The sequence below is a fragment of the Haliotis rubra genome, unplaced genomic scaffold, assembly GCF_003918875.1.
Source record: "Haliotis rubra isolate DU_JTF1 unplaced genomic scaffold, ASM391887v1 Scf1187, whole genome shotgun sequence".
Lineage (NCBI taxonomy): Eukaryota > Metazoa > Mollusca > Gastropoda > Lepetellida > Haliotidae > Haliotis > Haliotis rubra.
In genome coordinates, this window is record NW_025765100.1 from 64,131 (window position 1) to 78,588 (window position 14,458).

A 14,458-nucleotide genomic window follows, 5' to 3' on the forward strand; every position below is an offset into this window, starting at 1 on the left:
GTATAGAGAGTATGGGGAGCTGAAATACCAGTGTAATTGATCACATCATGCTCTGTATTTATCACACCATGCTCTGTATTGATCACATCATACCTTGTATTGATCACATCATGCCTTGTATTGATCACATCATGCCTTGTATTGATCACATCATGCTCTGTATTGATGGCATGCCTTGTATTGATCACATCATGCCTTGTATTGATCATATCATGCTCTGTATTGATCACATCATGCTCTGTATTAATGCTATGCCTTGTATTGATCAGACCATACCTTGTATTGATGACATCCCGCTCTGTATTTATCACATGAGGCTCTGTATTGACGAAATGCCTTGTATTGGTAACATCATACTCTGTATTGATCACAGTTTGCCTTGTATTGATCACATCATGCCTTGTATTGATGACATCTTGCTCTGAATTGATGACATGCCTTGTGTTGATCACATCATGCTCTGTATTTATCACATGATGCTCTGTGTTGATGACATGCCTTGTATTGGTCACATCATGCTCTGGACTGATGACATCATGCCTTGTATTGATCACATCATGCCTTGTATTGATTCACACCGTGCCTTGTTTTGATCACACCATGCCTTGTATTGGTCACACCGTGCTCTGTATTGTTGACATGCCTTGTATTGATCACTTCATGCTCTGTATTGATGACACCGTGCCTTGTTTTGATAACACCGTGCCTTGTATTGATCACATCGTGCCTTGTATGGATCACACCGTTCCTTGTATTGATCACACCATGCCTTGTTTTGATCACATCATGCCTTGTATTGATCACATCATGCTCTGTATTTATCACATGATGCTTTGTGTTGATGACATGCCTTGTATTGGTCACATCATACTCTGTATTGATCACATTTTGCCTTGTATTGATGACATCATGCTCTGTATTTATCACATGATGCACTGTGTTGATGACATGCCTTGTATTGGTCACATCATGCTCTGTAGTGATGACATCATGCCTTGTATTGATCACATCATGCCTTGTATTGATTCACACCGTGCCTTGTTTTGATCACACCATGCCTTGTATTGGTCACACCGTGCCTTGTATTGATGCCATCATGCCTTGTATTGATCACATGCCCTGTATTGATGACGTCATGCTCTGTATGTATCACATCATGCTCTGTATTGATGACGTCATGTTTCTGTATTGATGACGCCATGCTCTGTATTGATGACATCATGCCTTGTATTGATCACATGCTCTGTATTGATCACTTCATGCCTTGTATTGATCACATCATGCTCTGTGTATCACATCATGCCTTGTATTGATCACATCATGCTCTGTATGTATCACATCATGCCTTGTATTGATCACATCATGCTCTGTATCAATGACATGCCTTGTATTGGTAACATCATACTCTGTATTTATCACATCATGCTCTGTATTGATGACATGCCTTGTATTGATGACATCATGCCCTGTATTGATGACATCATGCTCTGTATTGATGACATGCCTTGTATTGATGACATCATGCCTTGTATTGATCACATGATCATCACATCACATCATGCCTTGTATTGATTCACACCGTGCCTTGTATTGATGACACCATGCCTTGTATTGGTCACACAGTGCCTTGTATTGATGCGATCATGCCTTGTATTGATCACATGCCCTGTATTGATGACGTGATGCTCTGTATGTATCACATCATGCTCTGTATTGATGATGTCATGCTCTGTATTGATGACATCATGCCTTGTATTGATCACATGCCCTGTATTGATGATGTCATGCTCTGTATTGATCACATCATGCCTTGTATTGATGACATCATGCTCTGTATCGATGACATGCCTTGTATTGGTAACATCATACTCTGTATTTATCACATCATGCTCTGTATTGATGACATGCCTTGTATTGATGACATCATGCCCTGTATTGATGACATCATGCTCTGTATTGATGACATGCCTTGTATTGATGACATCATGTCTTGTATTGATCACATCATGCATTGCATTCACAGGTGCAGCTTATTCAGCAGAACTGCACCGAACCCTTCTTCCACGAACTGCCGCACATCGATGGAGACCTGGATGTAAGTACCACACCCTGACCTTCAGTGTCTGAGGTTCAAGGTCATGTTATGTAAGTAGGTCGCCCCATGGTGGCCCTGTTTAGAATCGGTGCCCAGCGCCCAAATGGCCTGAAGTAACAGGTACAGGTTCTTTAGTTTGATTTCCTAAGACTCTTTGCCATTGCACCTCGTATCAACCACTGGCTGTTCTGGCTGTGACTCAGTATAATACTGAAATTAGTAGACCTGTTAGGATTCAAATGCATATTTGGTGAATCAATCTGTATCCCATCATGAATTCAATTCAGTATTTGTCGTCACTAAGATCGAATATTTTTATGAATAGGTTTAAGAGAGCATTATTTTTGGAAATAGTTGGTTGTTGTTGGTTGTGAGATACATAAAATTGAATATATCCAAGCCATGCAGTAGCGTAACTTGAGTTATTTTGAAGTGGCCCTGTCGTATGCATTGATATAAATTATTGCACAGTTTGCAATGTATATCTTTGTTACATATGTTATATTTGGGATTAAACTTTCTTAGTAAAGTACAGATTCTAGTACTTTTCGGGTTGAGTCCCATCTGGGATTTGAACCCACACCCTCAGAGTCAGGCTCCTAATCGCCAGCACATAAAGTCAGACGCCTTGACCGCTCAGCCACCGCGGCTTCCATTTACTTTTCTAAGAAAGTGTAATCCCAAATATAACATATGTTACGTTTGACCACTTTCTAAAATGGCATTGTGTATTTCATATATCTTTGTTGTCCCTTCGCCGCGGAACGGGGGACTATGTATTCAGTGGCATCCGTACATCCGTACGTCCCGATTCTTGTTAACGTGATATATCATGAACTGTTGTACCCAATGTCTTCCAATTTGGTGACAGCCTACATTGGGGGATCACACAGACACCAGTCGATGTTGGTGACCTGGACTTTATTTTCAAGGTCACTACGAGACGTGGAACGATTTTCAAACTCTTAACGCGATATCTCATGAACTGTTGTACCCAATGTCTTCAAATTTTGTGACAGCCTACATTGGGGGCATTACCCAGCCAGCAGTCGATTTTGGTGACCATGACCTTATTTTCAAGGTCACCAAGACACTTTGACCACTTTTCAAACTCTTGATATCTCATAAAACATTGCACCCAATGTCTTCAATTATGTCGACAGCCTACATTGTGTGATTTTGCAGACACCAGTCATTTCAGGCATCTTGTACGTGACACACACACACACATACACACAAAAATAAAAAAATGATGTAGTAAATGTGTTATAAATATTCCATTCTTCTGTGGCGGGGGACATTGCCATATCAGTAATTTCTGGCTTTGTACGATATGATGCGATACGATATGAGTAATACATATTGTATTCGCCTCATAATGTTTCGTTACAACCCCAGAGAACCGTGAAGGTCCGGGTTAGAATATTGATCTTCAGTAACCCATGCTTGTCGTAAGAGGCAACTAACGGGATTGGGTGGTCAGGCTCACTGACTTGGTTGACACATGTCATCGGTTCCCAATTGTGCAGATCGATGCTCATGCTGTTGATCACTGCATTGTCTGGTCCAGACTCAATTTTGCCATATAGTGGAATATTGCTGAGTGCGGCGTAAAACTAAACTCACTCACTTACAGCCCCAGAAATTTGACATTATCTGGCATATGTTCTGTTTCAGACCGTATTATATTATCCTACAACTACTGTCCAAATTTATGTAACAGATACACTGTGCTATAGAGACTTGACTTTCTTTGCAGAACTGAGCACAACATTCTCATTTAGTTGTCATCATTTGTCGTTCAGATTGTTGTGTCAAAGTGTTGGGTTACTTTTGATGCAGAGATGTCCCTTTTTCTGTTGCAGCTGGAGAGGCTGATAGAACAGTATGACGAGCGACATAAAAAGGAAGGGGATATCAACGAGATGCTTTTTCTCCGACATGACAGTCACCTCATACCCTCCGACCATAACAGGAACAGGTCAGTTTGTAACAACAGTAGAAATTTCTCCTTTCTTATCACTCATCTTCATAGGGATAGACCGCCTCTGTGGTGTAGTTGTTAGAGCGTCCGTCCATGCTTCACTGCGGCATGGTATCTCAGTGGGTTAGCACTATAAAACCAGCTTAAGTCTGGGCTAGTACAAGCAGCCGCACATACACACCCATGCACATCGTCATATGAGCGAAATATTCTCAAGCACCCACGTTAAACCCAATTTCACCTCACCCTCAGAGACAGGGAAAGATTCCTGAGAATGAACACACGCACGTCCTTCCTCAGAAACGACAGAATGAACAGTGAGGTACGAGGTAGACGGTGTGAGTTACCTGCTGTTGGCAGAAGGGGGTCCTGGGAGGCCCTGTAGGGTCGGTCTCACAAGACAAAAACAAGTTTTTAGTTTTGTAAATATTTTCTATTAAAATATTGTTACAATTGTCGTAGGATTTAAAAATGATAGGTTGCAGAAGACCAATTCTAATTCTAACCGGATCTTCACAGGTCTGTAGGAAAGTAGAAATTGGAACAAACCTGTAGAGGTTTCTGATTCTTTGAAGAACTCCTCCTGGAGGTACATATAAGCATTAAGATGTCGCTTGTTGTAAGATAGGGTGGTCAGACTTGCTGACTTGGTTGACACATCATCGTATCCCAATTGCATAGATTGAATTTGTGTCAAAACATCACACTCATGAAAAAAGAAGTTATGAATACAAAAAGCCAGTTAGAAATTGGTCAAATATAACACATGTTATATTTGGGATTACACTTTCTTACTTTTGTTGGTTTGTGTCCCATCCAGGATTTATGTGCTGGCGATTAGGTGCCTGACTATTGGTGTATGGGTTCGAATCCCAGATGGGACTCAACCCAACAAAGTACTAGAATCTGTACTTTACTGAGAAAGTGTAATCCCAAATATAACATATGTTATAAAAGAAGTTGTTATCCATAAAGTTTGTTAATATTCTACTAATGGTTGTTGTTCTTTACAGAACCAGTCTGGAGCAGTCCTGTGTGTCGGGATCTCCACAGATGATGACACCTGTCAGGTGTGTAACTCTCAGAGCAATTAATTTACTGGTTTGCCCCTCATTGTACAAACATAACTCTAAAGAAGCAATCTGGTCTCCTGATCGATGTTTGTCAAACCACATCATGAGTATTGTCAGCAAGTGAGGCGCGAGAAGGTTAACAGTCAGATGACTTACCCACCAGGTACCCATTCACTGCTGGGTGAACAGAGGCAATTTTGAACAAACTCACTTGCCTAAAGTGTGACCACATAGGTGTTTCATTGTGGGGCAGGACTGAAGTCCTAGAAACTCTTAGGAGTCGAGGTGCCAAACATGGTCACCCACCCATGGACTCTCCTTGACCAACGTTGCTAAACTTCAACTGTTTTTTGACTTAGACTCTGAGCACAAGACCACCCACCCACTAAGTACAAAGCTAAGCCTCTTTATGAGTCTTCTATCCCTGTAGTGAAGGTAGATCACTGCCAAGCACTTCAATGCTGGATAACAAGGACACAGGTATAGGCTTTGTCTAAAAGAACGGCTAAGAACGGCTCTGATCCAAGAGCACAGCTGTAGTCTGATCCAAGAGCACAGCTGTAGTGTCTGATCCAAGAGCACAGCTGTAGACTCTGATCCGTATAGGCTTTGTCTAAAGAAACAGGCTAAGAGCTCTGATCAAAGAGCACAGCTGTAGTGTCTGATCCAAGAGCAGAGCTAAAAGCTTTGATCCAAGTGCAGAGCAACATTTTCTGATCCAAGAGCACAGCTGTGGACTCTGAACAAGAGCAGAGCTAAAGGCTCTGATCGAAGAGCACAGCTGTGGACTCTGATCCAAGAGAGTAGCTACAGGTTCTGGTCCAAGACCACAGCTAAAGGCTCACACATCATACCCATGTGGGGATCAAACTTGGCGTGCTGAGAGAACACTTTAACCACTGGATACTAAGGAATAGTTGCAAGTACAGTGCAGCTTGACCAGTTCAAATGTCTTCAGAATTTCTACTCTCAACATTGGGCAGATTGCCAAAGGTTTTCCATGTTGCAATTGTCTCTTGCATATCCTAGGATGTATTTGATTGAATGTTTACAGAGCTGCCATGAACACTGTTCAGCAACTGAAGGCCATTCTCAGCAATCAGGCCAGTGATCAGGCCAGTGACAAGCTCCTCTGTTACTTTAAGGTAGGAATGTACATTTGGGTCATTGTCTCTTTGGATCCATGAAGATCCAGGTTAGAATTGATCTTCAGTAACCCATGCTTGTCGTAGGAGGCGACTAACAAGATCAGGTGGTCAGGCTTGCTGACTTGGTTGACACATGTCATCGTATCCCAATTGTGTAGATTGATGCTCATGCTGTTGATATACTGGATTGTCTGGTCCAGATTCGATCATTTACAGACTGCAGCCAAATAGCTGGAATATTGCTGAGAGCGTCGTAAAAAACTAAACTCACTCACTCATTGTCTCTTTGGGGGATTTTGGGGCAGAGCAGGTTTCATATTTGTTAGACCCTTTGTTGTCACCTGTTTGAAAGTAGGGGGGGATAAAATGATCAGTTGCTTTGTTTGTCTGTCCACTGTCTGGTTTTTGTTTCTGTATCCGAATTCCTAAACTGTTGAAGATTTTGTGTTGAAACTTGCTATACTGATCAGTCAAGGGTTAGTTGGTGGCTTTTCATGATTTGGGATATTAGAAACACTTAACAGCATTATTGTATTTTCACTGGCCTGAAAGTCGCCCATGGTAGTTAATTGAAACTCCATTTGTGAATTGCACCAGACTGAAGGGATATGTTCTCTCCTGATGATTCATCTTTAGAAGTTTGGTCTGCTAACTCACTCACATACTCACCCACCTGCAAACCCACTCGCCCACCTACCTCCTATCTCTCACATCTCTCCATGGTATGTTCACCCACTCACTCACTCACTCACCCACCAACTCACTCACTCACTCACCCACTCAACCACCGGCAAACTCATTCACCTACACACGTCAGCCAGTATGCTCACCCACCAACCACCAACCAACTCACTCACATACTCACCACCCACCAACTCATTCACATACTCACCACCCAACCAACTCACTCACATACTCACCCACCAACCAACTCACTCACATACTCACCAACCCACTCACTCACATACTCACCCACCAACCAACTCACTCACATACTCACCACCCACCAACTCACTCACATACTCACCCACCAACCAACTCACATATTCACCCACCAACCAACTCACTAACATATTCACCACCCACCAACTCACTCACATACTCACCACCCACCAACCCACTCACATACTCACCCACCAACCAACTCACTCACCAACCCACTCACTCACATACTCACCCACCAACCAACTCACTCACATACTCACCACCCACCAACCAACTCACTCATACTCACCACCAACCAACTCACTCACATACTCACCACCCAACCAACTCACTCCCATACTCACCCACCCACCAACTCACTCATACTCACCACCAACCAACTCACTCACATACTCACCACCCACCAACTCACTCACATACTCACCACCCAACCAACTCACCCACCCACCAACTCACTCACATACTCACCACCCACCAACCAACTCACTCACATACTCACCCACCAACCAACTCACATACTCACCACCCACCAACCAACTCACTCATTCACCTGCAGAACATGAACCAAACTGTTATTAGTCAATCTGATATGAAGCACAGGGCGACCAGTGAAATAACAGTGGCAGGATTTGAGGACATAATCACATGTTTCTGGTATGACTAAATTGCAGATTGCTATGAAAGGAATTCTGTGACTTGAGATAAATCTGCCAAATCTTTTAGATCTGAACTCCATGACTTACAGAATTCACAGCACTTTCCAAGTTCAGAATATACATTCTTCAGTATTTCTTAAAGGGTGGGAAGTTATATTTGACATATTCTCTTGGCAGAACTGTGCAATCGACCCAACTACCTCAATCGCAGAAAGAGTGACGGAACTCGAGAGAGTGTTCACGTCCAATTTCACGTCCAGTCAGATGACCATTGCGGAACAGCGTTTCACCATGGTCAAGAGGTTGTACTACAGAGTGATGGAGTCCATGTTGGACATGGTGGGTGCTGGGCAGCTGTTTTAACTGTAACAGTATTTATGTAATATTGACCCATGAAGATTCATTAGAATATGTCTTCAGCAACCCATGCTTCTCGTACAAGGCGACTAACGGTATCGGGTGGTCAGGCTCACTGACTTGGTTGACACATGTCATTGTGTCCCAATTTCGTAGATCGATGCTCATGCTGTTGATCACCGGATTGTCTGGGCCAGACTCTATTGTTGATAGATCGCCACCAAATAGCTGGAATGTTGTTGAGTGCGGCATGAGCCAACATACAAACAAATTTTTATAATATCAAACAGGTTTCCTGTCATCTTGTTTGCAGGGTTCACACAGATTTGAAAAGTGCCTAAATTTAACTGCTTTCGATGAAAAGTACTTGAATTTGAAAATTTACCACAAAAGTAATTAAAAAGTCCTGAATTTTTACTGTGCCCATGAAAAGTGCTTGAAATTCCATTAAAATATATGTTGTGGTTCCACTGACGATCAATCGATCGTTTTGATTAAATTGCATCTATCCTGGTCCCTTACAAAACTGAAAATGAACTTTGTCTGTGATACTTTGGGAAAAAAAGTGGTGCTTGAAAACACATCATATGTCCATGAAAAGTCCTTGAAAAGCCCTTGAATCTCATGGGCTCTTGGCTGTATGAACCCTGGGAATGCCATATGTGTAGACAAAATTTTTGCTAGTTTGTGCTTTTATCACCTTGTCTTTCAATTTATAACATAAAATAACTGATAATCTGAAATTATCTCATGGATATCTGTGTTCACTTAATGGTGTTTCAAAGTAACAGGATATTGGGTCCTGTAAGTTTCAGATGTCTGTCTGACACATTGCAAATTCACAGGACCCATAGAATAAAATTAAACACACATTTCAGAGTTAACATTTCTTATAATTGGCATTGAAATTATTAACAAACATATAACAATTTCAGTCAAAGTCATTGTGAAATATACAGTCAGACACTGGGGCCGGCGGGTTGTAAACTTATGTCAGACTGTTGGTGAATCTACTGGATTTGTCAGAGGATCTGACGCTATTCGTGAACTCTGGGATATTTTGTATGGGAGAAACTAGGAAATGGTCAGTCTCATCTTGATTGTATTAACTGTCTGAACAATATTTTCTAAACAGCAAGAGAATGTAAGAGTCATCTTTGTAATGACTTCTTTGAGAGGTATGTAAGACAATATTGACAAATTTTATGGATTACAACTTCTTTTATTTTGTGAGCGTGACATTTTGATACAGATTCTTGTACCATTGTCCATCTTGACAAGAAGCTGTTTTCCATAAAGTTTGTGAATATCTGAGTCATGGTAGTGACTTTGCTGCTAGCAGAGTGTTACCTGAGGGTGTCCGGGTGTTAGACCCTTCTCCCTAGGCAATCTGTCTATCCACTCTTGTTCTGGGGATGATGTAGCTAAGATGGATATTCAAAGATAAGTCCAGTATGGTGGTCAAGTCCTGTTTATTGTTGGCAAGAATTCTCACACAAAGGTCTTCAGACTAGTTTTCCAGGTCTACACACAACGCTGATTCACAACTTCAATGGAAGAACTTGCCCAGTATCGTGCACCACTTTACCATCCTAGTGACAAAATACAATTCCTGTCAATTATGGATCTCTCTCCTCCTCCCCCCGAAATAATGTCCTACGTCAAACAAAATTGACTCATGTCCCATCTGAATAGTTAATTACTTTATTACCATATTTCCTGGACCTTTATGGTACCATCAAATTCTTCCAGTTATAAAATGACATTGTTAGTTAGCTTTACGCCATTTACCACCAAAAATTTACATATCCAGCTAATATTTCAGACTGGTAGGTGCCAGAAGATACTGAATCAAATCATTTCAGATCCTCTGTGTGCCCCTTTTTCGACCAACTGACCATCTACATCCCAAATATCTCGAATGCCCATCCACCTAATTGTGTAGAGACACAAGATATGATCTTTCCTCCTCCTTTATGACAATTCGTAGAAATTATTATTCTCTAAGAAAAGTTAGTCAAGAAAACTTTGGTTACTCTGGTCAATGCACTTTCCAAGTACATTGACCTTTCCCAACGTGATTTCATATTTTCCTTAAATCTTTATGAAACGTATGTATTGTTTTCAATAAAAGGATATTACAACATTTTAGCTACTACGTGAGCATGTAATCCAACTCTCTTATATATATGTTACCAAATTGGAAATACATTCAGGAAACTATAGATAACACACAGTCATGACTGGACAATGAACCAATCTAAAACCCAAATTTATGAAATTTGAACGAAGTGGAATTGCAGCTTTGAACTAATATTTAATATAATTGCTGAAAACTTTTGTGATTGAATGATTGAAAGTGTAATACGTTGTGAACTGTTTTTGTTGTTGTGATCCAGGAGCACGAGAGGTTGTCCACGAATGACTTCAGCAAGCTTCTGTGTTCGGACAGTTTCCATCGATCTCTCCTTGCTGCCTCGGTGGAGATAGTGCTGATGACATATGGGCTTTCGTGTAAGTTACTTCTGAGATAGGTTTTCAAATTTACAGATGTGTATCCTTCATATTGAGAAAAGAAAATTGGGCTCTGATTCAACTAAGCGAAATCAGAATATAAAGTTATGTTTGGTGAATAGTGGTCATCACAACTTCAAGAGTTCACACAGGGTGAGAAAAATGATTTGTGAAAAATGCAGCCATACGTAAAAACATCTTTGTGGCCATTACTAAGCCAATTTCATGTTTATGTCTCAACGTAGCCAGAAAGTTACTCTTCCTGGCACAGGTGTTAGAGCTACAACACAGAATTCCCCCTAGTACAGGTGTTTGAGCTACAACAAAGAATTCCCCTTAGTACAGGTGTTTGAGCTACAACAAAGAATTCCCCCTAGTACAGGTGTTTGAGCTACAACAAAGAATTCCCCCTAGTACAGGTGTTTGAGCTACAACAAAGAATTCCCCCTAGTACAGGTGTTTGAGCTACAGAGAAAGTAGTCCCCTAGCACAGGTGTTAGCACAACAAAAACATAGTCCACCATAGTACAGATGCTAGAATAGAAAGTAGTCTCTGCAGTACATATGTTCAAGCTACAGAGAAATTAGTTCCCTAGTATGGATATTAGAGCTTCAAAGAAAGTAGTTCCCTTGCATAGATGTTACAGCTACAGAGAAAGTAGACCCCCGTAAAGATGTTAGAGCAACAAGGAAAGTAGTCCCCATGTACAGGTGTTTGTGCTACGAAAAATAGTTCCCCTGGTACAGATGCAAGAGCTGCAGAGAAAGTTGTCTTTGCAGTACAGAAGTTCGAGCTACAGAGAAAGTTGACCCCTTGTACAAATATTAGAGGTATACGATAAGTAGTCCCTATGACAGACATTAGAGCTACAAAGAAAGTAGTCCCTATGACAGACATTAGAGCTACAAAGAAAGTAGTCCATATGACAGACGTACTCCCCTAGTACATATGTTAGAGCTACAAGGAAAGTAGTCCCCTAGTACGGATGTTACAGTTCTATGCCTTGTGTTCCAGGCAATCCCTCCCTCGGTGAGATTGGTCGGGAAGACTCCCAGTTCTGCTTCCCGTGGGTGCTGAATGTGTTCAATCTCCAGGCCTTCGACTTCTTCAAAGTGCTGGAGAGCTACATCCGAGCGGAACCCAAGCTCACCAGAGAAATTATCAAAGTTTGTGCTTAGTGTATATTAAACAGTGAGTTGAATGAGTGAGTTTAGCTTTATGCCGGCGGGGCGCACAAGAAATTGGTTCCATACATTATACCCATGAGGGGAATTGAACCTTGGACTTCGTCTTGACTAGTGGCTAAATGGGCTTTACGGCTCCACGCGCTGTAATCGGTTGTCCGAGAGCAAACGATGCAGCTTGTTTGATATATAAATATATATTGTAATGAACCTTACTGTCGAAAGTTGTAGAAGAATAATTATGTAACAATATAATACATTATAAAGAGGATGGAGAAAAGCTTGCGTTAGGCCAGTCTTTTCGTATTTACGAATATGCGTGTTTGTGTACAAACAAGAGAAAAATACGGTCACATGATATTCAAATTAGCCTGTGGCAGTGATGTAATGCTAGGTCATCACTGCGCCAGAGTGTGAAGGGCCGCTGGGATAGATGTGTAAGATTGTTGGTTGCTTTGTCAATGAACAAACAAACAAACATGTTGTTTTAACACTTCAGCACTTGCAGTGGGTTGAGACACAGATCTTGGAGAGCATTGCTTGGAAAGAGGTTTGTATAATGTAGGCTGCCTATTATAATGTAGGCTGCCTATTGATACATATTGTAGACATAAATAATCGCTCACAAAAGTATTGATCAGATATCATTAAGTATCGCTGAAAGCATTTTGAGGAAAATTAAGATAAGAGGTCCAAAAGAAATCAAAATATTTCAACTTATTGGTGATAGGGGACACATTTATGCAGTGATTTCTAACAAAATTCCAGTAACGCCACCCCTTAACACAAATTGAACATAATCTTGATACGACCATGAATAAAAACATAACTGTCGATTTTGTGTGTAATTTATAAATGTATTTCATCAAAATATTTAATTAAGATATTTTCAAATTGATGATCAAAGATATTACTAATTATTGATCTCTTCGCCAATGCATCACAGTTAGGCATTGTAACAAACTATAGATTGTCTTTCCTATCTTTCCATAAAACTTGTTTTATCACGGTATGGCTGAAATACTGCTGATGTGAAGAAAAATCTTAACTCACTCACCCCACTCACTTCTATATTTCATGCTAGTTTTGGTGTAAGGACAAATTTTAAAAATCTGCCCTTGTTTTACTGTAAGTTTTCTCTCTCGTTCACAGGGATCATCGTTATTTAGTGCTATCGAAAACTCGGACATCATGATGACACAACCGCAGTCTCCGTCAACTTCGTCTCCAAACTCCCACAACACAAACACAGCTGCAGACATGTGAGAATGTAGATTCGTGATGTAGATCGACAAGAGGAGATCCTGTTCGCTGAATACATTTGTAGATTATTTAAAGGGTCTGACTGTATGTTTTGACGGGCAGATGTTTGGAGGGAGGCTTGGTGTTATGGGCTGGGGGATGGTTGGTTGGCTGGTTGTTTAACGCAGCACTCTGCAATGTTCCAAGGCCTAGATTTCCGAAGCTCTTTTAGCACTAAGATAATTAAGTAGTTAATAATGTTAATGTATGGCACTTAAGACTATCTTAGCTTAAGAGAGCTTTGAAAATCTAGGCCCAGGTTTATGGTGGCAATTCTGTAAATAATCGAGTCTGGACCAGACAATCCAGTGATCAACAGCATGAACATCAATCACACAACTGAGATAAGATGACATGTGGTCAACCAAGTCAGCTCCCGTTAGTCGCCTTTTATGACAAGCATGGGTTGCTGGTTCTTTAACTGAGCACTCAGCAATGTTCCAAGTATATGGCGGCAGTCTGTAAATAATCAGATTTTGTCTGAGAATATTGTTTTGTCTGAAAGAAGGAATTTCGATAATGCATTTTTGCTCAGAAATGAACTATAATGTTCAGGAAATGAGATTGAGGTATAGTTTGTCCACTATAACTGGTTAAAATACTTTAATATCAGCCCATCCACCACTTATATCTCCTTTTGCTGCTTATTTGCTGAGGTGCCTGCTCTAGCCATTTTTGTCGTAAGGATATTGAATTTATAAAAAAAGATTATTTTTCCTTATCCTGACTCATGATTATTTGCTCTCTCTTCCGAACGGTCAAGTGGAAACTTGAATCCTTTCAATTCCCTGAAGCTTAACGCATAAATCACTCACCATCAATTACCTCCTTTGGTTTCCGCCAAAACCGCATCGTGACCTCGCCATGCTTTGGTCCTCACTCTCTCCTCTATCGTCCTAGCAGACGGTTGGGCGGTCACTTCAGGGTCCTTTCGCAGCTTATAACTTCAAATATTTTGGATATATAGCACAAATTCTACAGTGAATGTGGTTATTAGTATGTTATTTATCATATTATTAACAAAATTTGTACAATTCGTGTCAAATTAATTCACGTTTTACTCCGTTTTCAGATGACTGTCTGTTTACAAATGTATGTGTAAACAGTGATCCATCACGTCTCAACGCTTGAATTACACCCTGGGTGTTCTTCTTGGCTGGTTAATCTTTTGATTATGTCTTGATGTTGATTATTGTGTA

At 40.8% G+C, this 14,458-nt stretch overlaps 1 protein-coding gene across 1 annotated transcript in view; it reads left to right on the forward strand.

Moving 5' to 3' along the window:
• LOC124260136 (retinoblastoma-associated protein-like) overlaps positions 1 to 14,458 on the forward strand; it is a 53,630-nt gene that overhangs the window by 14,288 nt on the left and 24,884 nt on the right. Inside the window, exons 11-19 of the mRNA XM_046694385.1 lie at positions 2,024 to 2,095; positions 3,961 to 4,076; positions 5,093 to 5,149; positions 6,207 to 6,297; positions 8,079 to 8,240; positions 10,658 to 10,772; positions 11,788 to 11,939; positions 12,457 to 12,507; positions 13,110 to 13,219. Of these exons, the coding sequence (XP_046550341.1) occupies positions 2,024 to 2,095; positions 3,961 to 4,076; positions 5,093 to 5,149; positions 6,207 to 6,297; positions 8,079 to 8,240; positions 10,658 to 10,772; positions 11,788 to 11,939; positions 12,457 to 12,507; positions 13,110 to 13,219 (926 nt within the window). The remainder of the gene's footprint in view (positions 1 to 2,023; positions 2,096 to 3,960; positions 4,077 to 5,092; positions 5,150 to 6,206; positions 6,298 to 8,078; positions 8,241 to 10,657; positions 10,773 to 11,787; positions 11,940 to 12,456; positions 12,508 to 13,109; positions 13,220 to 14,458) is intronic.